Source organism: Saccopteryx leptura, chromosome 3 (genome assembly GCF_036850995.1).
Source record: "Saccopteryx leptura isolate mSacLep1 chromosome 3, mSacLep1_pri_phased_curated, whole genome shotgun sequence".
NCBI lineage: Eukaryota > Metazoa > Chordata > Mammalia > Chiroptera > Emballonuridae > Saccopteryx > Saccopteryx leptura.
In genome coordinates, this window is record NC_089505.1 from 278,470,870 (window position 1) to 278,498,536 (window position 27,667).

Here is a 27,667-nt window from a genome sequence, read left to right on the forward strand (position 1 = left end):
ACTCATAGTTGCTTTCATTTTTTAAGTTGTTCACTGATTACTTCTCATAAGTGTCTTGGAGGTTGGGGGAGAGGGGCTTAAGCTGAGCCAGTGACCCCTTGCTCAAGCCAGCAGCCTTGGGTTCAAGCCAGTGACCCTGAGATCATGTTGATGATCCTCTGCCCAACCTGGCAACCCTGCACTTAAGCTGGCAAGCCTGCGCTCAAGCCACATGAGGCGGAGACCTTGTTTCGGACCTGGGACCAAGGAGGCTCTATCCACTGTGGCACCATGGGTCAGGTTGTTCTTTGTTTTATAAAGTTATTTTGGAATATTTAGGAATTGGCAAGTAAAAGTGGATAGTGAAGGGTAGGTGTTATTTGCTTAGCTATGTGTTGCTGTGAGTTCTTACACAGATCATAAGCAGTCAGTGTTTTATTCTAGCTGTCTTTCATTTGTGTCTTGTGTTCACTCAGGCTCCTCCTTTCTCATTCCCACAGCTGGTATGTGCTTGACAATATTGACTTAAGTGAAAACGTAATTAGAAAATTGAATCTGCTGTTAAAAATAGACACTTAAAAATTCTTGCTAAATTATTTTTGGAACATGCCCAGTTCTCTTCTTAGTATGGATAATCTAGAGTCAATTTTTATTATTATTTTTTCCTTGATGAATATGTTTGGGATTTTTTTTTTAAGCCTCCATGACATAGACTAAAGAAAAATTTTTGAACAGGAGGGAAATTTTAGTATATTTGTTGAGATAGCTTGATTGCTTCAATTTTTAAAAAATTGTATATGGTGTTTTTGAGTATTGAGGATGATGCATAAATAGATAATGAGGGAGTGATGAGAGATATCCAACAGAAAGGAATCATCGCTTCAAAGGAGTAGTTTTAGGTGATAACTTCTATCATGGCATCTTTTTTTTTATTTCTTTAGTGACTTCATTGAGAGGTAGATGATGTGGCAAACCTGTTACCTTCAACCTATGTGCCTCAGGAATCACTGTTCCATAGTGTTTCTGTTTGAAGGTATAAATTAGGGCTCTACATGGGCATAAGAAAGCTCATTTCTTGAAGATCACTAACATACTGTATTACTTCTTAGTCATTCAGAGTAGATCTTGAAAGTTCAGTCTGTCTGGAGAGTTATATATATATAACTTCAATATATATATATAACTTAGACCTTATTTAGACTTACATGTTGACACTAGACTGACCCCATTCACTATAAGGACCTTATAAGTGCATTGTACTATGGAGTTCTAATGAGATGCTTATTTCTGGTTTATTTTTCTTGTGTTATTTATTTAGGGCTTTTAAAGTTATTTCCTTATAGCCAAAAAATACTGCAACAATATCAGAAAAACAAGTTGATGAACAAATATAGTTGGAAACTTTGATGTTAATTATAACAATGACCTGAATGTTGGGATTAAAGAACTAGAACTATGTGTTTAAGTTGGTGATTAATTTATTATTTTTGGTGGTCTGTTCACTTTTAGATTCAATACTGTTTCATATGTAGTCCGTGGTAAAGCATTCCATATATGAATATTATTCCGTTAACTTGCCTAATCATTCTGTCCTCAAGATTGGTAGTTATCTGGATAGAAAAGTTGTGAAATAATTGGAACAAATTAGTGTATAATTAAGAACTTAATTGACATAAATATGAATAATAGGAGTTTCAGTTGTATGAAGTGATAGTGAATAAGTGACTGCTGGTAAAGCTGAAAGTACCTTACATAGACTCCAGCGAGAAGTAGGTATTTTGCTTCAAAATGCTGTATTTATAGAAACCTTTTCCTATTTGTTTGTTTTGTGATGTATAATTATAACGATTATACAGAAACTGCTCATATTAAAAAGGTGAGTCATCAAGTTCAATATTTGGTAAGTTTATACCTGAAAACAATGAATAGGAAGGAAGTTCAGGAGAAACTCTAACAAGATGTTGAGAATGATTGTGTCAGGATAATAAAATTACTATATTTAAAAATCTATTCTGTAGTATATTCATATATTATAATCAGAGAATACTTAAAAGTATGTAGTGTGTCCTGGCTGGGTGCTCCATTGGTTAGAGTGTCATCTTAATATGCTAAGGGCCCTGGCTGGTTTGCTCAGTGGTAGAGCGTCAGCCTGGCGTGCTGAAGTCCCGGGTTCAATTCCCAGCCAGGGCACACAGGAGAGGCACCCATCTGCTTCTCCACCCCTTCCCCTCTCCTTCCTCTCTGTCTCTCTTTTCCCCTCCTGCAGCCGAGGCTCCATTGGAGCAAAGATGGCCCGGCTACTGGGGATGGCTCCTTGGCCTCTGCCCCAGGTGCTAGAGTGGCTCTGGTCGTGACAGAGTGACGCCCCCTGGTGGGCGTGCCAGGTGGATCCCGGTGGGGTGCATGCAGGAGTCTGACTGCCTCCCCGTTTCCAGCTTCAGAAAAATACAAAAAAAATTAAAAAAAAAATTTAATATGCTAAGGTTCCAGGTTTGATTCCTAGTCAGGGCACATGCAAGAATGAGTCAACCAATGATGGCATGAATTACTGGAATAACAAGATGATGTTTCTCTCTTTCTCTGTCTCTCTTCCTTCCTCTATTAAAAAAAGAAAGAAATATATATACCGAGTCTCTTTTTCTTCCTTCTCTCTATTTATTTATTTTTTATTCCTCCCTCCCATTTAAGGAGAGGATGCTGGGTAATGATTAGCTTAAAATTTTATAACAAAACCTAATTTGTGTAGTAAATTTTTTGCCTCCTTCTGTTTTTATTTAAAATTTAGTAAACATGTCTTGAGCTCGAAGTTGAAAGTACCCAGTGTGTCCTTTAGCCTTTTTGTTTATTTTTTTCTCTCTTTGGTCTTTCAGTCTTCCTCATATTAATGCTTTTTAAATATTTTTTAGAAATTATGTGCCAGACAGTTTAAGTGCATTCTTAAAATATCTGTGATACTCTAATTTTTTCTTCTCTATCTTCATATGGTACCACTTTCCTGGGTAACTTTTTAAGTTTTCAATCTGTGCTTCTAGCTCACTTCTTATTGTTCTAGAAATAGTCTAAGTCTATTATGACCAATAAAATTTTTTTTTAATCTTTATTATTTTTCTGTTTCCAAAGAGCCAAAGGCCAGTATTATTGTATTTATTTGGCAATATCATTTAGCTGTTAAACCATCTTGCATTTGTGAGAGAATATTCTTAAATTTCTTTAGCACAATTCAAGAATTTTTTGCCCCGGACTTCAGAACTTCAGGAAGGAGTCTGTGTTTCTAAAGGGAATGTTTCTCTCCTAGGACTTGTATCTTATATTTATAGTTGGTGAATCTTTCAATTCAAGACCTATTGTTTCTGTAATTTTTTTCTTTAATTTTGCATGATGTGGGTGGGAAGAGCTAACAAGCCTCACAGACCAACAAATACTGATGAAATTCCTGTTATGTGCCAGGCTTTTAAAAAAAAATTTATTTAAAGCTTCTGATGATATAAAGATAAATGAGGCAAGGGAAGCAGTTTGTGTAACTGTAATCCTTTTTTTTTTTTTTTTAAGATTTTTATTTAGTCCCTGAATGGTTAGCTCTACAGTAGAATATTGGCCAGGCGTATGGAAGTCCCAGGTTCAATTCCTGAGCAGGGCACACAGGAGAAGCACCCATCTGCTTCTCTACTTCTCTGCCTCACCCTGTCCCTCTCTCCTTCTCTCCCTCAGCCATGGCTTGAATGGTTTGAGCAACTTGGCTCTAGAGGTCTGGGGTTGGCTCCGAGACCTCACCTCAGCTGTTGAAATAGCTCAATTACCAAGCAACAGAGTAGCAGCCCCAGATGGGCAGAGCATCGCCCCCTAATGGATATGCCGATTGATCCCAATCTGTGCCTCCCTGCCTCCCACCTCTCACTTAATTTAAAAAAAAAGATTTATTGATTTTAGAGAGGAGAGAGAAGGAAGCAAGAAGTATCAACTCATAGTTACTTCACTTTAGCTGTTCATTGCTTGCTTGTTGCTTATCATATGTGCCTTGACTGGGCAAGCCCAGGGTTTTGAACCAGTGATGTCAGTGTTCCAGGTCAATGTTCAATCCACTGTGCCACCGCAGGCCAGACTGTGTAACTAAAATCTTGATAACAATTCTCCAAGTTTTGTAAATGAGGAGGCTGAAATTCTTAAGAAATTATATAATTTGCCAGTTTACAGAGTAGCCTGTTTTTTAATAATAAACCATATGCCAGTCTCTAAAGTGTAGCAGTAGGTCCTGGATGCCTGATTGAGAAGCAGTGTAGTCACCAAGTACCTGACCTAATGTTATTTCTCTGTTCTATTATTATTAAAACCATGTTAATTGTATTTAAAAACATTTTTAAGGTTTTTGTCTCTGTGAATTGAGGGCATGTTGATTCTCCTGTTGTGACCCATGTGCTCTGATTTCTCTCTTCCCTCCTTTTTCCTTCATGTCTTTATTTTTCATTTTATCTCCCCCCAAGAGAATATATAGTGAAAAGTAATACTTCACCTTCCTGCCCATCGGCAATCGTGATTACCATATTCTAGTGAATATCTTTTCACATTCTTTAGTATTTAAAAATATTTGGGGGAGATTAGTTACTTTTATTTATCTTTTGTTCTCTGTTTTCAGTAAGATAAGTGAAAGTATAGTCAGTTATTAGTGTGGGCACTTACTTGGAAAAACCAGTAGTTGTAGTAGCTTCTGCCTTTAGGGGTCCCATCTACTAAGCTTCTGCTGAGTTTTATCACTGTTGGTTTCTATATCTATATATTTTCTAATACTGTGTGGGAGTGGCAGCCTGAGGACCTGGGTGGTGTCATTAGTAACTGGTAACAGAAAATTGTGCTTGAGGAAGGCATGAAATGGATAAGCTTGCAATCACACAAGGATAAGTTTTCAAATGTGCACCATGTAACTGGTAGAACACAACTTATTTGGATGATTTAAGAGTTCACTAAGTTTGGGTACACATAGTAAAGAATACTAATCTGTATGACTTAACATTTTTTTTACTAAAGTCTGCTTTTACTTGATGGAGAACAAATAATGCTAATTGAACTTACTATATTTGGGTATTCCCTCCCAATCTCTTTCAGCTATGTGATGATGATGCCTTTTAAACGGCAGGCTCTGGTGGAATTTGAGAACGTAGATAGTGCCAAAGAATGTGTGACATTTGCTGCAGATGAACCTGTATACATTGCTGGTCAACAGGCTTTTTTCAACTATTCTACAAGCAAAAGGATAACTCGGCCAGGAAATACTGATGATCCATCAGGAGGCAACAAAGTTCTTCTATTATCAATCCAGAATCCTCTTTATCCAATTACAGTGGTATGGATTTGTAATGACAAACTTAATTGAAAGTGATTTGCCGTTCGAGTGACTAATATCTAATTTTCTTCACTGCCATCTAGATATTTAAAAATAGTGCTTGTTTTTAGAGTTAGTTATTAAAATGAAGCTTAGTTTTGACTATTAACTTTAATGAATAAAGAAATGGCAAACACTGATGCTAAAGGGCTCAGAAGCACCATTGTCATAATTAAATAAGAACATTGAAATCATCAGTGTTAACTGTTTCTAATAAGGAATTAGACAGACTTACTGGAAATGACCCACAAAGGCTGTCTCACTCATATGCCAGCACATGTATCAAGAGCATCTACTAGGTAATGACACTCCCATAGCATTGTAAGATGCATGTTGTTATTATAAGGTCCTTTGATACAGGTTGTTAAAAACTGGCCTGATTTACAGTGGTACCTTGAGATATGAATTTAATTCGTTCTGTAACCGAGCTCGTAAGTCAGTCAACTCGTATATCAAACTGCCAATACTGGACCCGTGCACCAACTAGCCGCAGCTTCCCAAATCACGACTCGTATCTTGGAATTTCGCTCGGATCTCGAATAAAAATATGGACCGATTTGTAGCTCGGACCTTAAAAAAATTCATATATTGGTCTGTTCGTATCTCAAGGTACCACTGTACTTAAAATTCTCTGCTTTACCCTTTAAAAAAGTGTTATTAGTAGAATTTTAAAAAAGATTCATGTTCTAAACCAGTTGAGTGTTCTACTTTATAATCACATGCTGTTTCACAATAAGCTAGTGACAAAGACACTTGCTTTTTATAATGACTATCACAGTAAGGGAAACTTCAGTTAGTATCATTTCTAGTCAAGGTATATGATAGTGAGACATAAATTTAAATAGTATCTTAAGCTTTAAGTTTAATTAGACATTTATCTTTATGGTTACAGAGTTGTTAATATACAGTATTAATATATTAATAGTACTTATTCTGGGAAAAAGAATATAACATAATTTAGTACAAGTATTCTGATTTGTTTATTGTTGTATCCCTGGTACCTAAATGGTACAGCTATGGAATTGTAGGTATTCAAGAATTTCTTGAAAGTTGAAGAATTTTTAAAAGGGTATTTAGGTTGATTCTCTCTTAGATGATTCATGCATCTTGTTTGATGTCATCTAACACTGTAGAAATGATCTTCCCTGGGTCTTTTCTGAATAGCCATTGTCCCTTGAAAAATAGATACTGAGGCCTGACCAGGCGGTGGTGCAGTGGATAGAGTGTCGGACTGGGATGCGGAAGACCCAGATTCGAGACCCTGAAGTTGCCAGCTTGAGCACAGGCTCACCTGGTTTGAGCAAAGCTCACTAGCTTGGACCCAAGGTTGCTGGCTCAAGCAAGGGGTTTCTCGGTCTGCTGTAGCCCCACGGTCAAGGCACCTCTCTCTGACTCTATGTCTCTGTAAAAAAAGAAAAAGAAAAATAGATTCTGAGTTATTCTACTACTACCCCTTAATAAATACTTATTACCATAATTCAAGTTATTATAATAGGAAACATTTCTGAGTCACATTTGGAAAAAAACCAAATTAATTGATTACAGTTTTGGTATTAACTGTGTATAGTCAATATTTTAGCCATCTGTTAAGAAAATAAAAATTTAGAATTCATTTAGGGATCAAATATAGGTAACAGTGCTTTTCAAATGTTTTATTGGAACGTCTCTAATGTGTAGTTATATTGTGTAGGTGAGGAAATAACTTTAGGTTTATTAAAGTATAACAATTTTTTTAAAGTTTAATTAGTAATTATTAAAAGTGATATCTTGAGCGATCCTGGCTAGTTGGCTCAGCAGTAGAGTATTGGCCCGGCTTTTGGAAGTCCTGGGTTCGATTCCCGGCCAGGGCACACAGAAGCGCCTATCTGCGTCTCTACCCTTCCCCCTCTTCTTTCTCTCTTTATCTCCTCCCCTCCCACAGCCAAGGCTCTGTTGGAGCAAAGTTGGTCTGGGTGCTGAGGATGGCTCTGTGGCCTCTGCCTCAGGTGCTAGGATGGTTTGGCCACAATGGAGCAAGGCCCCAGAAGGGCAGAGCATCACCCCCTGGTGGGCATGCTGGGTGGATCCTGGTCGGGTGCATGCGGGAGTCTGTCTGCCTGCCCCCCCCTTCTCACTTTGGAAAAATACAAAAATAAATAAATAAATGAATGAATAAAAATGATATCTTGATAGTTTTTGTTGTTAAAGAAATCGCTGTTCAGCTTTTAATGTTTTTCCAAATGTAAAATGTGAAGAAATTTTTTCTTTCTTTCTTAGGATGTTTTGTATACCGTATGCAACCCTGTTGGAAAAGTGCAACGTATTGTTATTTTCAAGAGAAATGGAATACAAGCAATGGTTGAATATCCTTTATTTGTACTTTTTTTATTGATATATATGAATGCTCTGTAATATAGACTTTATTTTCTCTTGCATACTCATTTTTAGACAGGTAGTGTTTATTCCTCCCCAGTCTGTTTTTCTTAGATTTAAAAAATGAAACTAGTACCTATAGAGAATTGTGCTTGCTACTATGGAATAGGCCAGTGCTTCATCTTACAGTGTGCTTTGCCTTTCTAATGGGGAAGAAATGACACTATTTGATATGTACACTTGCACCGTTTTTAATTTTATCGTGAATGAGCTTTTCTGAATCTCTTCTTAAAATAGGTCATTTGGAAGAACCAAACTAGAATCAATGGAACATTTTTTACCTTTCTTTATTGGATGTTAATGGTTATAATTTATGTAAGAACTAGTTCTGTTTGTTAAATTTGTTATAGGTTGAGTAAAAAGAACAAGTTGCAAAATAGATATATAGTATAATTTTATTTAAAAAGAATAACTTAAAAAACCCAACATATGCATAGAGAAAGCTAGAGATATACAGCAGACTCTTCATGGTGCTTACTTCTAGCCAGGTGTTTTTGTCTTTCTTTACTCGTGTGTGTGTGTGTGTGTGTGTGTGTGTGTGTGTGTCAGAGACAGAAAATCAGAGAGGGACAGACAGACAGGAAGGGAGAGAGATGAGAAATATCAATTCTTTGTTGCGGTTCCTTAGTTGTCCATTGATTGATTTCTCATATGTGCCTTGACTGGGGGCTATAGCAGACCGAGTGACCCCTTGCTTGAGCCAGCGACTGTGGGCTCAAGCTGGTGAGCTTTGCTCAAATACGATGAGCCCGCGCTCAAGCTGGTGACCTCGGGGTCTCGAACCTGGGTCCTCTGTGTCCCAGTCCAACACTATCTACTGCGCCACCGCCTGGTCAGGTTCTTTAACTACTTTTGTGGTTTGATTTTATTTTTTTGGAAAGAACTATATAGACTTAAGCATTTTTTAAAAACCAATAAAATGAAGATAGTTACAAGATTATAAAGCCCTGCCTTTTCAGAAATATATAAAAATTAAATGTTTGTTTTGTATTATTTTGGTTCTCAGTAATGTGTGGATAGGTTGGTTGTATTATGTTTTTTCTTCTTTTTGGGTATTGATCCTTTTTTTCTTTTTCTTTTTTGATTTGTTTCTTAAATTTATTTTTCAATTATAGTTGACATACAATGTTATGTTTATATATTCTATGATGGTGTTGTTGATCTTAAAAATAAGTTACTCTACTAAAAGCATCTAGCAATTTTATTTGGTAAAACATTCCAGAAATGAGTTACTTCTAATTTTTTAAGTTCTTTCCTTTAGGGATTAACTGATGATTAAATATTGGACATATTAAACCAAATTTCCTTAATAGAGGTTATGTTTGAATCAGTCCTTTGTGCCCAGAAAGCTAAAGCAGCACTCAATGGAGCAGATATATATGCTGGATGTTGTACACTAAAAATTGAATATGCAAGGGTAAGTATTTTTTTCAACACTTCACCAAAAAAAATATTTATACTTTGGATATACAGTTTAGACTTAACTTTCTTTTTAATCTTAACAGCCAACTCGTCTAAATGTTATTAGGAATGACAATGACAGTTGGGACTACACTAAACCATATTTGGGAAGACGAGGTAAGTATTTTATGTATTTTAGAATGTACTTGTATCTGCTGAAAAGTTTTTATATGAAGTTAGATTCCTTTTTCCTGAGATGAGGTAGTTCATTCCATTGAAAATCTTGTTGGTGAATGCTTTTGTTGCGAAAGGCCTTGTGATGCTTGAAAATAACCTTGATCATTAGTGCCCCCTACTGGTATGTACTGAGTTATGTATTTAGTTCAACAAAGGAGCCCACACATACAAGCACGCCCGCAGTTCAAGGACTTGCATTTCTCCAAGCAGCTCTCTCTCTTTGGAGGAGAGGAAACTGATTCAGAATTTCCTTACAAACTTCAAACTTGCACACTGCTTCTCTATGGAAAGGACTTTACCCCCAAGCTGGACGAGGCATTAAGAAGGATAGAGGACTCCAGCAGGCTGACTCTACACTTCATCATGCACAACATCGGCACCAGCAAAAAGCCCTCTGAAAAACTCAGACTTGCAATTCACCTTGACTGCATACTGCATGCACCATCACCCCAAGTTTTTAAAGGAGGACACTTAACAGTACTTCAGACTTGCATGGAATGAACACCATGATAGACTGTGCCCATTTATTCAAGTTGTATGTATATATTGGTCTGATTTCCCTTAAGGTTTCAGTTGTAGAGTTTAAGATTTTTTACTAACGGATACTAGACTTTATATGCAATGTTGTAAATCTTAATGCCCATTACTGTAACTGTTGGCAGCTTAGATTCAAATTGTTAATTGGCAAATAACCAGGGCCAATTTATCTACAGGTCTTGAGAATTGATAATGCTCAACCAGTCCACACAGATATTAAAGATAAAAGAATTAGAAAGGTGCACCCTTAGTGCACTTAATTTTCTTTCTATCTCCCTTACCTGTGGTCATTGAATAGAATACTATAATGAAAAGGTGCATCATATGTAAAAAATGATTTTCTGTGTGGTTTGATTTTTGTCAAGTGGCTGTTTATAAGTTGTTACTTTTTGTAACAATTTAAGGTTATCACATGTTAATTTATGTAACTAGAAAGTTTGACATTTCAAATCTAGGTGAAAGTAACATGTCTGTTTGAGGTAGAATATATTTGAACTTGATAAGTCTGAAAATAAGAGCAATTCATTTTCACCTATAACCAATAAATGCTAGAGTTCATGAGCATAGATATTACCGATAAGATTGTTCAACTAAGTGTGTGGCAATTTTGGAATATACAGATTAAAATGTGGATCTTGTAAAAACAAGGGGGCTGCAATATTGGCTACATCTCAACTACAATATTAGCATTTGAACCAGATGTTGGGAAAACTCACCAAGATCAGTATGTCTGTAAAATTTAATAAACTAGGAAAAAATTTTTATGGCATCTAAAATACTGTGGGCAATAGGGACTCTATAGTGCATGTACTCTTGTCAAAAGAAAAAATACAAGCAGTGAACCTTTGCCTGTCCAAAGTTTTAGGACTTTTGGATGATTGGCCCCTTTAAGTCTCAATTCTCAGTAAATCATGTTGCCTTAAGTATGGGATTACAAATAGATTTGGTTTGTAATTCAGCTTTGCCTGGACCCCACATTTTTCACTATTCAGAGAAATCTTCTTGGTATAGGCTTGGTGCAGTTGATTACAGTATTAGAAAACAAAGCCATAGTCCTTAAACAAAAGAATAGTGGTTGATGAGAAATCTCTCACTTCTGTCAAATTACAGTCAGCTATTGAACATTCAGGTTTTTTTATTTTTCTTTTTATTATTTGACATAGTGGTTTTTGGTTAAATTTTTCTTAATGTTTCTTAAACTATAGACATGCTTCTTATTTTAATAGTGTTAACATCTATTCTTTTAAAAGGTCTAAAGCAGCGGTTCTCAACCTGTGGGTTGCAATGGCTTTAGGCGACCCCTGTGTTTTGGTCGTTCGACCCCCGCCGGGGTTGCGACCCACAGGTTGAGAACCGCTGGTCTAAAGGTTATAGAAAGCTAGTTTACATTTGTTTTTTATGTAAAGAATTACAGTCAGAAAAGTTTAGAGATGTGTAAGGTAGATATTTAAATGGTGAAATGTCATTAAAAGGAATAAAACAGAATTTTAGTTATGTTTTCAAGGGAAAAGAATTTTTCTAACTCCTTACAAGTAGATAATTGTCTGGCAAGACTATAGCAGTTTATGTTTTTGTTTTTGTAGTGACTTTAGCTTCTACTCAAGTTGACATTGAGTTATAACTTTTTCAGCCAAAAAACAGTGCTTTTATAAACATAACCTCATTTTAAAAAGTCTTTTTTAGCCCAAGTTACATTTTAGTGAAAAGAATTCTTAGCCTGGACTCCAGAGAAGCCCTCCAGAAATCTTAAGCAAAACTTGTCTATATATATTTTTAGGGGAGAAGGCCCACAGCTTCCATGAGATTTCAGAGGACTCCAGGAAAGGTTACAGACCACTGTTTATAGTCTAGTGTATTCAGTGTTTTTGACTCTTCTGCACACTTCTATTTTATGTGACCTAATATTAAGTAGTGAATACTTCAAATAAAGAGAAGTATTAATAATGATAATGTTTGACTGAAGGATAGCTTGGAGATTATCTACCCTAACTCCTTCGTTTTATGAATGAAGTTTTTTTTCTGTGATTTAGTAGGGATCCTCTGATTACCAATTCAGTGCTCTTTCATATACTGCATAGCACACTGTTAACTGTGTATCAATAAAGCTGAGCCTTGAAGACATGGTGGTTTTGGTTTTAAGATTCCTAGGTCAGATAAGGAATTGTATTTAGTGTTTGGTGGCATGCTTAAATAGAGGCGCATTAGCAGAATGTATTAGATTGAATTGATGCAGGAGGAGTGAGACTTCAATGATGATGATGGAAGCCATGGAATGGAAAGAAAGAACTGTGAATGTTTAAACTGGAGAATAAGTGACATTAGGGAAATGGAAGATCATAGCTTCTGAGCACTTGGAAGGGCTTTTGAAGAAAGAATGAGTATGTATGCGAGGCCCCAAATGGGATAGAATATGGGTAGAGGACCAATTTCTATACAATATTAAAATTAACTTCCTGATGATTTAAGACTAACTGAAAATGTAATGGAAAGTAGCGAATATCTTATTACTGATGTTGGGTAATCAGAGGCCAGATTGTCCCAAATGATCAGGGCCATAGAGAATTTACACTGAATAAAAGTTGAACTAGAAGACCTCCTAGGTTTGTATCAATGCTGTGATAACTTAAAATAGGTAATTAAAATGATACTTCTCCAGACAGAAGTGAAAGTTAAAGTATTTCTCATCTCCCATAAACCTCATTTGTTTAGGTGACTAAGGATATGTCAAAAACCTCTCTGAATTTTCAGAGATAGAAATGACCAGACTCAAGATACATTATAAAAAAACCTTACTGGGCATTTGGATCAGCAGACTTTCTAAAAGTATTGTACAATGATTTTAAATATTTACTAACCAACATAGGAAGTGCTATTTTTAGAAATTTACAAGTCACTTTTTATTGTCTCAAATTAGATTTGGGAAAATTGGTATGCCTTCCTTGAAAATGTAGTTAAAATAAAATTATTTAGGAATATTGTAGTACTCTCATCCAATAATGTAGCCCCTTTGGTTAGCTTTATCTTGGCATATTTAAGCTTTGGGAGGTGCTCATAGTCCTGCTTGGTGTTAAGATCTATACACAATGACCAGTCCATGATACAATCTGGGCCAGTGATGTGCAAATTTCCAGCTCTCCAGTCTGTAGGTGTTTGTAAATATGTGTATGTACATACAAAATACTCTGTGTTTACTGATTGTGAAACCATGTAATACAGGTTGTTGTTGGCTTATGCTGAACTTCTTGAAAGAAGCCCACTTTGAAAATGTGTTGCTGTTGAAGCTAATAGTATGATTCAGGTACTGTCTTTCAAAAGTACTGCACTTAAAGCTTGTTTTAAAGACATGTATTGGTAAAAACTTCTGTACAGTGTCAAACTCTAGCATTGTGTCTATTTACTTTCTGAAAAGTATCCATTCTTTTCTAAAATTTGGAAGTGTGATTGTATTTGGCATTTGCCAAAAAGGTATTTTCAAGTTAAGTGGAGTTTGTTAGAGAGAATTACTTTCTTAAACTTTTGGTGTTTGTACTTAAAACGGTTATGAATCGATGTTTAAAGTTAACCAGGAATTATATATATATATTTTATGAGTTGTAATGAATGTTTTGAATGGGTTTTCCCATGTCAGAACTCTGTTAAGTACTTGGGTCAAAATTGTTAAAACCATGTTTCTACTTTTGTGTCAGATAGAGGAAAGGGTCGCCAGAGACAAGCCATTTTGGGAGAACACCCTTCTTCGTTTAGACATGATGGCTATGGTAAGTTTGTCAAGGCAGAAGGAAGGTAGTATAGATGAATTGTTAGCATTTTTGCATTTCTGATGAAGAATGGCACATTTCTTGTTTCTATTTTTTCTGCTCACCTGATTTGGCTTATAGGGGATTGGTCCCTTATAATATACTCCCAAGGAGTTGTCCAGAATCTTTTGCTTTTTAGAATAAGGCTATGTCATATAATCCTTGAGATAAAGAAGAGCTGTTGGTAGTTATTTGAAAGCTTTTTTACCATGATGTTTTGTTTAGTTTTGCCTTGGTTTTGATTAGTGATGGGCTCTGGTTCTGTTAGAGGACCAAATCGAAGTATTATTGCTGAGTAATACTAGTAATTCTTCTTTCATTCTAGCAATTGTAAGCAAAGAGGAGTTTTGAGTAATAAAGGCAGAAGGAATGGAATATTTGTTGAAAAGGAGACATGTTTCTGTTTAGATCTTTAGTTATTTTAGTTCTGCATTTGATATTTTGGCTCTGGTTAAATTGGTTTGTATTTAATCTTTTAAGACTTTGATTTTAATGTTTGCTGTGTTGGTAAGTGAAGATTATGAAACCTAGAATAATATTCTTCCTCAGGAAAGAGGTATCAGGCTGTTGTTATTGTGAGTAGAAACTGAGAATTGCTGTTGATAATGTTTTTAATGGTTTATAGGTTCTGTGGTTTTATATAGTTGTTAGTTTTTAAAAAGCATTAATTATTGACCCCACCTATTCTGTGGTTAATGTTGAAGTCCAGTGCTATTTGAAAAGTAGAAAATAGAAATTGCTATATCATAGCATTGGGCTTTATCATCGAAAAGTCCCTGGTGTTGTCTGTTGTCTGAAATATTTTCAAATCACCTACATTCTTGGCTGTGAATTTTAGCTTATTCCTTGTCTTCCTTTGAACTCCAGGAATTTATTATGTGATGTGTATGTTCAAATTTCTATAGTAGTCTATATGGCAGAAGAACTTGAAACAGTATGTTTAAACAGTATGTTATATAGAATGAAAATCTTACTATGTATTGTCTTTTTAGTGAGTGTGTTCCTTGTTAATTTGTCTTAGTTTTTTAACAGTGTATAAAAATGGTCGTATGGGTAGTTCTACGAAACACTTACTAGGAGCCCCGTGTGCTTTGCATAATGGAGGGTTGCAAAGGAATTGCTAATCACAAATTTGTAGTGTAGTTGTGGAATATATAACTGTCTCCTAAGAGTTAGCTGAAGCCTAAAACTGGTTAAGTGTTTTCCCAGAGCAGGCTAGAGAAATCTCTGTAAGACTAAATGAAGGATGAGGAACTCTGCTTTAGTAGTGTTGACACTGACTTATTCTTAGTGCGAGTTTTCGGGTTTTCCCTCCTTTTGAAAATATATCTTATTGAAAATTGTATAAACAAAAATAGGTTATATACCCTAGAAGAACTTTACATTTTTTTAAAAAGCCTATTGTAAAATTCTTTGTCAGTTCCATGCCCTAATTTATTTAGAGTATTTGTGTATGTGTGTGCATATAAATTTTAAAGTGTAAGCTTGCTTAAGAGAGGAGGTGCAGAATTCTTTGGCATGATGGTGGCTGTTTACTAGGGATCTTTCAGGCTTTGTTGAGCCCTTCTGAGGAGGAATGGTTGCGGTGGGGTTGTGTAGGGGCATCCATTCTGAACTCTGTCCACTGAAACACTTAACTCTGAGGATAATTCCACTTTCCTAGGGAGTTAAGCAGAATAGGTTATAGACGGACAGAGAGGTGGGCGTGGGAGGGGGAGAAATGAATAAAGAGGGAAAGCAGCAAGATGAGGAAATTGGGGGAAAGGCAAAAAACAGGAGTGGGTGCTAGTGATCCTGAGACTTTTTACAGACATTGCAGATCGCAGCTGTACCCCTCAGTTCAGCCAAACTGGTTTATTTGCACTTTTGTGCCGTATCACATGTGGCTTTTTCTTATGTTGGTATGTAAGAAAGAGGGAATAGAAGAGTTTTAATTATTAGATTAAATTTATTTTTATAATTTATTAAAACAGTATAAATCTGTGCTTTTAGAACTTTTAGCTCTTGTAATTTGGCAAGCCCAGCACTATGAGATGAACTGGTAGACGCTGTTTTCCTTGAAAAGTGGCAAAAAAATAAATGTACTTATTTGCTGTGAGCCCAAGAAAAGTTTGTGTGTTGGCTGCTAGTATTTTTGAATATAGGTCCTGGACCAACAATTTTAGAATATCAAAGATGGGAAATGCCTTCAAAATGTTAATACTGCCATTTATATAGCATTTTTTTTTCATATAAGTGAATATTTTAAAAACTTGAAGTGTTAGGTTTTGTAAGGACCAAAACATTTTGTATGAACTATTTAGTATAGAAATCTTTAAAAATATGTAATTTTTTAATCTTCTAAACAATATAGGTAACAATTTAAGTTCTATAGGTAACATAATGTAATCCTGATGGCTCAAGGTCATAACTCTAAACATTAATTATAATGTTACACTGGATTTAATTGTTATCTATGGCAGTAGATCCCAAAAGTTGTTGGACCTTGGCCAACTTAAAGAGAGTGGAAGGTTTCTACTGCTCACCTACCCTGATCTTTCCACTTTCCATGGAAAAGAAAATTTAGTGATAATAGTAAGATGTCACTACTTACAAGCAGATGGGGGGGGGGGGTGCAGTATAATATGTATATATACTTTTGCAATAGGGATAAGAATGATTGATATATGACCCCAGTGTATGTATAACAGTTTAAGTTACAGGCCAAATGTGGTTACTAACAAACAACTCACCATGAGCCATATTGATTGTTTTGATAAACAATTACCAGCAAGAAGAGCAGTTGAAAACCATGACCAATTTAAGGCAGTACTGATGACGATGCACTGATAAAGTATTCCTCAATAACAGTGATTTTCAACCTTCTTCATCTCCTGGTGCATATAAACTAATTACTAAAATCAGCAAAAATATTAAAATATATATATATATATATTGCCAATCTGACCAAAAAAGTAGGTATAATTTTGACCATTCACACCAGATGGCTATTATGTTGACTGTTGTCATCTTTTTATTTGACAATCTAAGGGAAAAGAGCCCCTGACTAAAACATAAGGTATTACATATTCTAAAAATTCTTGCGGCATACCGGTTGAAAAATCCCTGTTCTATAAAATTTCAGGAATTCACACCATTTGCATGTGCTCAGTACTAGTGTTTCTGTGTTGTTATGCATGGCAGCTATATTTAGAAGACTGAATACTGAATTGGAATTCGCATAAGCTCTAATAGCATTCTATAAAACCAAAATACAGTAATTCTTAGTAACTCACTTAGTAGATGACAAGTGTCCCTTAGTCTTAACTTAAAAACAAAAGTCAGTAGCATTACATACCCTCCACTTTTTGAGAAATGAGGAAAGTACTTGGAATTTGGATTGGTTTCTTGCACATCAAGAGGACCTTTGCATGTATCCCAGAGTATGTTTCTTTCTATAATCACTAACTCAGGAATGCTCAGAGATTTCTGAGCTGCCTGTCTTCAGCTTAGTTTCCTCTTCTGAGTTCTTATGCCTCTTCTGGTTGCTGTAAACATGCCCTGTGCCTACTTTTAGTATCACAGTTTGTCCAGACTCCTTCATTCCTGTCTATCTCATTCATTCTAGCTAGCTTAATTTTTCTTGTTATGTTAATTCAGTTGTGGATTAGAAAACCAGAAGTTGATTACTCTTAGAAAATTACTCTAAAGTTAGCAGATTGATATTTAATGATTTTCAGTATAAGAGATGTAGATATTTATGTGTTTCTGTGACAACAGGTTCATATACTGAGGCATTTTCTTATGGTTCTTGATGGTGTTGCAAAACATGGAGGTTGCTGAATAATGACATCTCTGAGTAGGTGTGGTATTAACTAAATCTGTGGTTTTAGTTAAGAGTTGAATTGGAATAAAATTACTAACCTGAAAGTACATTATAGTAAGTTATATTTAAAGGAGACAACTTCAGTGGAACTAAAGATTTTTTTTTTTGTTATGTCTGCTCTATAGAGATAGTTTTCCAAAAGATGTTGGCAGCAGGTGTTTTTTTAAAATGTGAGGTATAATGTATATACAGTGATCCAAAGTATTACACTGATTTCTCCCTCTCTGTCTATGGCCTGATCCTACTACTATTTTTAAAGAATATATAAACTTACAACCTGATGTATACAGGTGTGTGCAGGCCGATGTATATTGGATCTGGGACAATAAATATAGATTTTACTAATTCCCACAGGTTATAATTGAACATTCACACATTTGAATTTTCTTTGGACATAGACTATATTAAGAGTTTATTTTCTGCATGGTATAGTGTATTTGCTAAAGTTGTGTTTCCTTTCTTTTCTTTTTTGATCATTTTTATAGGATCACATGGTCCATTATTGCCTTTACCAAGTCGTTACAGGATGGGCTCTCGAGATACACCTGAGCTTGTTGCCTATCCAATACCACAGGCTTCTTCCTCTTACATGCATGGAGGAAATCCCTCCGGGTCAGTTGTAATGGTCAGTGGATTACATCCGCTAAAAATGAATTGTTCAAGAGTCTTTAACCTATTCTGCTTATATGGAAATATTGAAAAGGTAAGTTTCATTTTATATTTAGTTTCTTTTGCTAAGATAATATAGTAAGAAAATCTGAAAAGGCAACAGATACGTATATTGTCCTTGAATTAGGAACATTCAAGTTCTTTTAGTAGTGACCCACAGGAGCTAAAAATCCAGTAGGTAGGAACTCTAGAAATTGTTTTTTGTTGGTAAGTGATCAGTATCGTTTGTTGGTACTAAATATTTTTAAAATAACTAATATAAATAGAAGTCAAATGGTTTAATCAATTACTGTGGTATTATAGGCATAAATTTTTCTTTTTATCATTTCAGAGAGATTCTAGCATTTAACATGTTTAACTGTGGAATGTGAAAGAGCAGTTACTTATACACATTTAGGTATACATAAATATGACTTGTCCACAAGTCATGAATTTTAGGGGGTTCTGGAGTTACATACATACTTGTCTACCAAATGCTAGAGCTCTTGTATCTTCTGAGGAACAAGAGGCTCCAGTGGTGTCTGAAACTGACCTACTTTGATAGAGTGTGTCCAGAACTTTCTGTCCGAAGGCTTATACTCAGAAAAGGAGCAACACATTTAAATTATGCATATTTTGAAGATCTTTAAAATTGTAACTTTATTTTTGCCAGATACTCAGTGGTTTCACCAGATCTGTGATGCTCTGTTCATTGATCATCTTACAAATACTTAGAATAGTCCCTGTCACAAAGTAGATGCAAAACTGTTTTTGTTTTTGTATTTTTCTGAAGTTGGAAACGGGGAGGCAGTCAGACAGACTCCCGCATGCGCCCGACCAGGATCCACCTGGCATGCCCACCAGGGGGCGATGCTCTGTCCATCTGGGGCATTGCTCTGTTGCAACCAGAGCCATTCTAGCACCTGAGGCAGAGGCCATAGAGCCATCTTCAGCGCCTGGGCCAACTTTGCTCCAGTGGAGCCTTGGCTGCAGGAGGAGAAGAGAGAGACAGAGAGGAAGGGAGAGGGGGAGGGGTGGAGAAGCAGATGGGCGCCTCTCCTGTGTGCCCTGGCTGGGAATTGAACCTGGGACTCCTGCACGCCAGGCCGACGCTCTACCACTGAGCCAACAGGCCAGGGCGCTAAACTGTTTTTGAAAGAATCCTGGAAAATTTAATGGGGGAAACGATTGGTATCTTAAGTTACCAATTGTTTGGTACACTTGCTCATTTGAGTTTCAATATTGTAGTGATGATGTTTCCCTGTTGTTTTGAGTGATTTGTAGTGAGTATTCTTTTCACAACAGTAGAAAAGTATAAAGATATGAGTCTCTTGGTGCGTTTTGTTCTTTCAGTCTGAAGCCTCTTTGATTTGAAGAAGCAATTTGGAAAATCTCTAAAATATGAATTTCCTCAACTACTTGACCAGACTTTTAGAACACAATTTACATTTGTCTAGGAGATAACATATGGGATATTTCTACTTATGTAACTAGCCAACACTGCATGGGACATATTTAGCAACATGGGGAAAGTAGTTCAGATTTTTTCATACAGACATTTATCTTAGACACTCGATGTTTAGTTAAGGGCTAGGAGCCTCATACTTGATAACTAATGTGTATTTTTACCTTCTTTACACGGTGTTACTTTTCTGTTGGCGCTTTTCACATTTGTAGAGCATCAGAGTCAGGCCGTTGAATCAACATCTTTAGTAGATCTCTGTCTTTGCGTTCTGAAAAAATTATCTCATGATTTAGAAACCCAAATTGCTTTGCCTAATAAAACTTAAATTTTCTGTATAATATTTGAACAATTCTATTCTCACTTCATATCTCAAAATTTTTTAAATGTTTGAAATGATACATTAAACTCAGGCCATCTTATCTATATCTATATATCTATATCTATATCTATATATAGTTAAAATTTTCTAACTTCTGTTAAAGACTTACCAGCACAAGAACTACATATTTTACACATATATTTACTCACTATTAGATTTGTAGGATGTTATATTGGATTTAATCAAGGGAGAGAAATTTTGCCCATAAGAAGGTAGTTGATTTCAAATAAAACTGAAAAGTCCTATTTGGCTGAGTTTTGTTCAAGGGCAGGCATAGTATAAAAATGCTAGGTTAGCCCAATAAAGTTGACAGTTGTGGTGGATATAAATGTTATGTCGCATTTGTTGTGGAAGTACATTCTCGATATTCCTTTGAGGTTAACTGATAAGGAAGTATTTCAAGTTGTCATGGACGTTAGTGGTACTTACAGCTATTTATGGACTTGCAAGGGTTATAGGAAAATCACGATGCCAAAGGATTTTCATACTTCATTCCATCTAACCCTTATAACATTTATATTAAAATTGGAATAGTGTAAGAGTATAGTGTGGCCTCTGCCCAAGAAGTCATGTAAACTTGTGAAATACTGCCTGTTTTTCAAACTGCCCCTACCTTGCACAAGCCTTCCTACTGGCAATGTTGTCTCAAGGCCATCATTATAGGTTTTTGTATATCACTATAACAATACTCTGGATATTTAGTAATTATTACTTACTTTTACATTTCTGACTTAACTACTGGAATACAAACTTCAAGAAGACCACATCTGTTGTGTTCATCATTAACTCCCCAGTGCCTAGCACATTGCTTATCAAAATATATTAGGCATTTAGTAAATATTTGTTGAATGACTAAATACTGATTAGTTCTGTCAGATGTTACTATCTTCATTTATAGGGATGTTTGAGGCTCAGAGAAGAAGTAAAGCAGATTGCTGTAGGCCACACAGTTAGTACATAGAGGGCCAGGGTGGTAAGCTTGTGCTCTTCTTCAGTGTGCTGTACAGTGTATTACAGTCTTCCTTTTTAACTTGATTGAATTTTGCTATGAGTGAAGTGTCCCATAATAGCACATCAGAATAAAGTTAAGATTCCAGGTGATCCTTCTGTATTTGACATCAGCCACTTAAACGATACTATCTTTTAGAAATTCTGTTACTATAAAAGGGAATTAACCTGACCTGTGGTGGCGCAGTGGATAAAGCGTCGACCTGAAATGCTGAGGTCACTGGTTCAAAACCCTGGGCTTGCCTGGTCAAGGCACATATGGGAGTTGATGCTTCCTGCTCCTCCCCTTTCTCTCTCTCTCTCTCTCTCTCTCTCTCTCTCTCTCTCCCCCCTCTCTCTAAAAATCAATAAATAAAATATTTAAAAAAAAAGAAAAAAAAAGGAAATTAAATGGTCACCATTTTGGCATTTTGTATTTACAGGTAAAATTTATGAAGACCATTCCTGGTACAGCACTGGTAGAAATGGGTGATGAATATGCTGTAGAAAGAGCTGTCACACACCTTAACAATGTCAAGTTATTTGGAAAAAGACTTAATGTTTGGTAAATATCTTAAGTGGTAAATTTAGAAAATATTTTTAAATCTTTATCCTTTTTATTAAAGGTAATTTCAATTTTTCAGAATATTTTAATGTAACTGGAGGGACATTTGAAACTACCAGCTATAGTGTTGTTATCTTAGACAGATTTTTAGGATTATATAATTCAGATTTTGCTTATCTATACCTAGTTTCTAGTTTTATGATCATAAAGTAGCATGGTAAAATGGGCACATTTATGTTAAAGTTTCCTAATATTCAATAGATTTTTCTTTCTAATTGATATCTGTAATAATATAAGTGATTTAACTCAAACGAAAATATTTAAATAAATGTTCAAAAATATTAAATACTTAAAATTGTGTTTAAATAGCTATATATATATATTTTTTTTTAAATTAAGGTTGATGCAGGTATATATGTTAACATTTTGAGACTGCATACTTGCTGTGTTTTATCTAACAAAGTATGTTCTGTACCTTTTTTCTTTCTAATCTTTAGTGTGTCTAAACAACATTCAGTTGTTCCAAGTCAGATATTTGAACTGGAGGATGGTACAAGTAGCTACAAGGATTTTGCAATGAGCAAAAATAATCGCTTTACAAGTGCTGGCCAAGCATCTAAGAATATAATCCAGCCACCCTCGTGTGTGCTGCATTATTACAATGTTCCCTTGTGTGTCACAGAAGAGACCTTCACAAAGGTAGGCACTGAAATACAAATTGTGTAAAATGTTCCTGTTGTGTATTTTTAAATGTGTCCTATTTTAGCCTCATTTTAAGGCTTTGTTCTGTTTATCTGCTTTTTATATTTGTATTCTGATGTTTTTTGGTGCTTTATTTGTATAGTTTATTCTTTGGTCAATATACTTCTCTGGCCTCCATTCTTCATTGGTCTTTTTGGTATGTGGCAGTCTTTCTCTGAGTTGGAATTAGAATGAGATACCTTGACTCCTGCATTCAGAAAGTTCTTTTACAATGTTTTAAATTCCTAACCATAAGAAAATTTTATATATCCCTGCCTTTTCCCCTAACTGTAGGAAATGCCTAAGAAAAGAATTGATTTGGGCCAACCGGTAAATCCTAGTCAACTCTGAGAATATATATTTCAGTTACAAATTTGTGATTCCATTGTACAGCTCTAAATTATGTACATAGTGTATAGAACATCACTATTTTTAATTTTTTTCTTACACAGCCCTTTTTTTTTCCTTTGGTGACAGAGACAGAGAGACAAAGAGGGACAGACAGGCGGGAAGGGAGAGAGATGAGAAGCATCAATTCTTCATTGTGGCTCCTTCGCTGTTCATTATTGATTTTTTTCTAGTTACACAGCTTATTAATCTAAAAACACATTTGATTTAATTCATTTATGCCAGGCTCAAAACTTAAATGCTGCCATAAAGTTTACTTTCTTTAAAAAAGGTAGGAATATTATTTTGGCCATATTTTTAATGGAGTTTTACATTTCTTTAACAGTTGTGTAATGACCATGAAGTTCTTACATTCATCAAATATAAAGTGTTTGATGCAAAACGTAAGTGCACATTCCCTCTTTTTAAGTTTTCTGGTTAAGTTGATGATAAGCAAATAACAGCTGGATCTGTGATTCTTTGTTTTAGCTTCTGCCAAAACGCTTTCTGGGCTGTTAGAATGGGAATGCAAAACTGATGCAGTCGAAGCCCTTACAGCACTTAATCACTACCAGATAAGAGTTCCAAGTGAGTAAAATGGTCATGATTTTTCAGTGAGAGGTACTGTCAGAAACATTGACAGTAATTTAAAAATAACATTTATTAGCTTTAAAAAAATAGAAATACAAAGAAAAAAAGGCATATAAATCCTACAACCCCCACAATCTTTTTATTAGTTACCTATTGCTGTGTAACAGATTTTCCCAATATGTAACACCCTAAAACATTAAACATTTATCTTATTTCTGAGGGTCAGTAATCTGTGTACAGTTTAGCTGGGTAGTTCTGGCTCAGAGTCTATGATGTTGCAGTCAAGCTGTTGTCTGGGTCTCAGTCATTACTCGCCTGGCCTGGGGCTAAAAAATTCACTGCCAAGCTCTCTGAATGGGGTTATTTGCGGGCTCAGTAACTGGCTTCCGTCAGAGTGAATGATCCAAGACGGATGAGGGCAAAAGACCAAAACAGCAGTCTTTTATAACATAATGTTGGAAGTGATGTGCCATCACTTAACGCTGTGTTCTTGTGGTCATCCAGAAGAACTGTGGTACACTTTGTGAGGTGGCTACACAGGGCTGAGAATACCAGGAGGTAGGGATCGTTGGGGCCATCTTAGAAGCTGGTTTCTACCATACCTATTGATTTTTTAGAAGAAAGCAATTCATGTATATGGCTAAAAAACTCAAATAATACATGAAGGTACAAAACGAAAGTTAAAGCTTTTTATACCTTCTAACCTTTTGTGTCTTCCTTTTATTCCTCCTGTCAGTGTGTTGTGTGTGTGTGTGTGTGTGTATATATACACACACACACACACACACACACACACACACATATGCATTCATACACACACACATACATGCATGTATAAATATCTACATTTTTTGAAACTTACTCAAAATGGTTTCTCTATACATACTATTGTGTGCCTTGCTATTTTCACTTAATATATCTTGGAGCTATTTCTATATTAGCACGTGCAAAACTACTTTTTTTTTTTTTTGTATTTTTCTGAAGTTGGAAATGAGGAGGCAGTCAGACAGACTCCCGCATGCGCCTGACCAGGATCCACCCGGCATGCCCACCAGGGGGCGATGCTCTGCCCTTCTGGGGCGTTGCTCCGCTGCAACCAGAGCCATTCTAGCGCCTTAGGTAGAGGCCATAGAGTCATCCCCAGTGCCGGGCCAACTTTGCTCCAATGGAGCCTTGGCTGCGGGAGGGGAAGAGAGAGGGAGGAAGGAGAGGGGGAGGGGTGGAGAAGCAGATGGGCGCTTCTCCTGTGTGCCCTGGCCGGGAATCGAACCTGGGACTCCTGCACACCAGGCTGACGTTCTACCACTGAGCCAACCGGCCAGGGCCCAAAACTACTGTTTTTAAAAAAGCATTTGTAGAATAGCTGTTTATAGTAGAGATGACTACAGTTTGTTTGATTTACCCATTTCCTCACTGGTGAACACTTAGTTTCTAGGTGTTTTTTCTGTAGTTGCAATTTTTTGTATTATAGACAGTTTCCTAATAGTGGAGGACAGTAAGGTTTATGTCTTGGCAAATGTTTCTGGATTGCTCTTTGTAAAGGTTGCACCAGTTTACATTCCTACTGTCGTACATGAAAATGCCTATTGCCCAGCACTCACTAATAGTGTAGTAAAACTTTTGTTTTTTTAAAATGTATATCAAATGAAATTATCACTCTGTTTATTGTGCAAAGGCCTTTTTTATCGTGCAAAGTATTTTACTTTTGAAGCTTTGTGCTGTACAGTTCACTTTGATCCTGGATCTAAAGGGTGTTAAGAGTTTATTTTTCTAGCTAATAGGAGAAAAGTTATTAATTTTATTAGCTGTGGTAATGAATGGTAGTTAAGAAAAAAAATACACACTGAAGGATTTATGGGTGGAATAACATATCTAAGATTTGCTTTTAAATATCCTAGCCCCCAAAGTGTGGGGAGGATAGATAGATGAAGTCAGAATGCCAAATATTGACAGTTACTGAAGTGAGGTGCTATGTGAGGGTTATTATACTACTTTATTTATGTTTGAAATTTTTTAAAATAAGAAGTTAAATAAGTAGGAATACTTCTCATTTTACTTCTAGTCACAAAAGTAAATTTTAAGTAGTAAGTCAGGCTTAATTTTTGATAGAAGGTTTTAAAAAGCTTTAAAATTATATGCATATTTGAGATATGTTCAACAGAGTGGAGTATATTAATTGTAAGCTCCTTGGAGACAGGTACGATTATTTCTGTTTCATCCTCTACAATCTTTCAAATACTTGTTGATATGTGTAGCTTTTCCTTTATATGACTTATTTTTCCTCCTTAAGAAGCTATAGCTTTTAAGACTAAAATTTTGGTACATTACTATAATTTCTTTGCATAATCAATTGATGAAGAGTTATCTCTGATCTAAAAAAATTAAAGAAAAATGCATGAAATGGAAGTATTTTTGTGGATTATACTCAATTTAAAAAATATAATTTTAGAATTTACATGCTCTATTGATCAAAGATTTAATACTAGATTGCCTGGAAATTTTTCAGCTTATTGGTATTTTTCTCTAATTTCCAGTCTTGTCCCATTTATCAAGCTATATTTGAATTGGGTTTTATGGAGAAATTGCCACTTGTAATATTTTCTGCAAAGTGAGCTTTTGCTCATGGACGTAGACCTAATCCTGACACTATTTAACTATAATTCACACACACACCCCCAATCGATTACCTTCTATGTGTCAGATAATGTTTAGAACAGTAGGAATGTAGATATGAACAAAAGTAATCTTCCCTTAACTTTACTTAAAAATTTTCCTTCTTTATATTCCTGCTTCAAATACTATAAAAAGGTAAAATAATTTACCCTGCTAATTGAGGGTAATCTTGAAATTTTGAAGACATGAATTATTAACTTTGGTTTTTAATTTTTACAGATGGTTCCAATCCCTACACATTGAAGCTTTGCTTTTCTACATCATCCCATTTATAAGAAGAGAAGAGCATGTTAGAGTTTATGTTCACCTTTATTACAATTTTAAAGCTATACTTCATTTAAAAAAATCTACAATGGTTGATCTAATGTTGCCTTGCTTACTTTAAGATCCTGTTCTGTAATAAACAAGTATTTTGCCTTGAGTAAATTTGTTGTAAACTTACATATTGAATTGTTTTCATTTTAAAATAGAATGTCATAATGTAGACTATCTACAGCTTCTTTGTAGATTACTCAAAATATATGATTTCTAATCTTACTAGTTTTCTTCCACAGTGAAAATATATTTGCATTCTTAATGCTAATTATTTGCAAGTATTTTTCCATTGTGTATGAGATTAATGCAGGTGAAAGTATTGCATTTTAATATTATAGAATTCCTATTATATGTTTAGATGTTTAAGTATGTTGCAGTTATTCATAATAAACATAACTTGTATTTATTAAGTATTTTAATCAAGTTTGAGGAAAACATTACACTTATTAAATTTTAAGTACTACAGATTTAGCTGATTTTATATTTCTGAAAAGCTAACAGAGATTATGGGTACACTTGTACAGTATGCACTCAAACTTATTTAAATTGGTGTATTTTTTTTAAGTCATTGTCCATTTGTATTGACATGCCTCTGTTTCTAGTTCCAGTCTGGAGATTTTATAAAGTTACAGCAATGAGTTAATGTGTTCATCTTCATTGGTTGCATGTGACTTGATCTTGAAAACATGTCTGGTATTTGGCACTGAAATTTTAATAGAAGTTATGATTAACAGTTTCTCTTCTAGATAATCTGAGATCCATGGATGGGCTTTAGGGAGTCTGTGAACCCCCTAAAATTGTATGTAGAATTTTGGGTACTTGCATTTTTATTTTTTACTCTTGAATCCATCAGTAATATATGTATTTTTCTATATGGTGCAAGGTATAAGGATCTAATTTTATTTTTATTCCAAACAGATAACTATTTGTTTCAACACCATTTATTAAACATTCTTTCTCCCAGTGGATCTGTTTTATTTTTCTTTATTTGGAAAAGAACATATTTTATACATAGGCAAGTAAAATGTAAGGCTGGAACATGGGATTAAGAGACGCTCGTACACTTGTTATCAAGTTCTTAGCTTTTTTATAATAGGAAACTGATATGATGATTTTATTTTCATCTTTAAAAGAAAGGAGAATATATTTCAACCATCTGATAACTATGAAGTCTATTGTTGGCAAATAGTAGTTTTGTGATCTTGAGAGATTTTAAAAATAAATTTGCATATAGAAGTTCCATTTAGATCTTTTCTAAAAGCTTTATTTTGAATTTTAACACACAAAAAGGCAGTTTGCCTTAATTTTTAAAAG

The 27,667-nt window shown here is 35.2% G+C and overlaps 1 protein-coding gene across 4 annotated transcripts in view; it reads left to right on the top strand.

Annotated features, from left to right (window-relative positions):
• HNRNPLL (heterogeneous nuclear ribonucleoprotein L like) overlaps positions 1 to 27,319 on the top strand; it is a 39,525-nt gene extending 12,206 nt beyond the window's left edge. Inside the window, exons 3-13 of one of the 4 annotated variants that reach the window (XM_066378455.1) lie at positions 5,077 to 5,314; positions 7,610 to 7,690; positions 9,081 to 9,182; positions 9,271 to 9,343; positions 13,627 to 13,698; positions 18,088 to 18,305; positions 21,525 to 21,646; positions 22,144 to 22,345; positions 23,121 to 23,178; positions 23,264 to 23,362; positions 26,258 to 27,319. In XM_066378455.1, coding sequence (XP_066234552.1) covers positions 5,077 to 5,314; positions 7,610 to 7,690; positions 9,081 to 9,182; positions 9,271 to 9,343; positions 13,627 to 13,698; positions 18,088 to 18,305; positions 21,525 to 21,646; positions 22,144 to 22,345; positions 23,121 to 23,178; positions 23,264 to 23,362; positions 26,258 to 26,313 — 1,321 coding nt within the window. In that variant the 3' untranslated portion in view covers positions 26,314 to 27,319. Of the gene's footprint in view, positions 1 to 5,076; positions 5,315 to 7,609; positions 7,696 to 9,080; positions 9,183 to 9,270; positions 9,344 to 13,626; positions 13,699 to 18,087; positions 18,306 to 21,524; positions 21,647 to 22,143; positions 22,346 to 23,120; positions 23,179 to 23,263; positions 23,363 to 26,257 lie in introns of all 4 variants that reach the window. The other 3 variants (XM_066378454.1, XM_066378457.1, XM_066378456.1) reach the window with 3 other exon arrangements.
• The last annotated feature ends 348 nt before the right edge of the window (positions 27,320 to 27,667 follow it).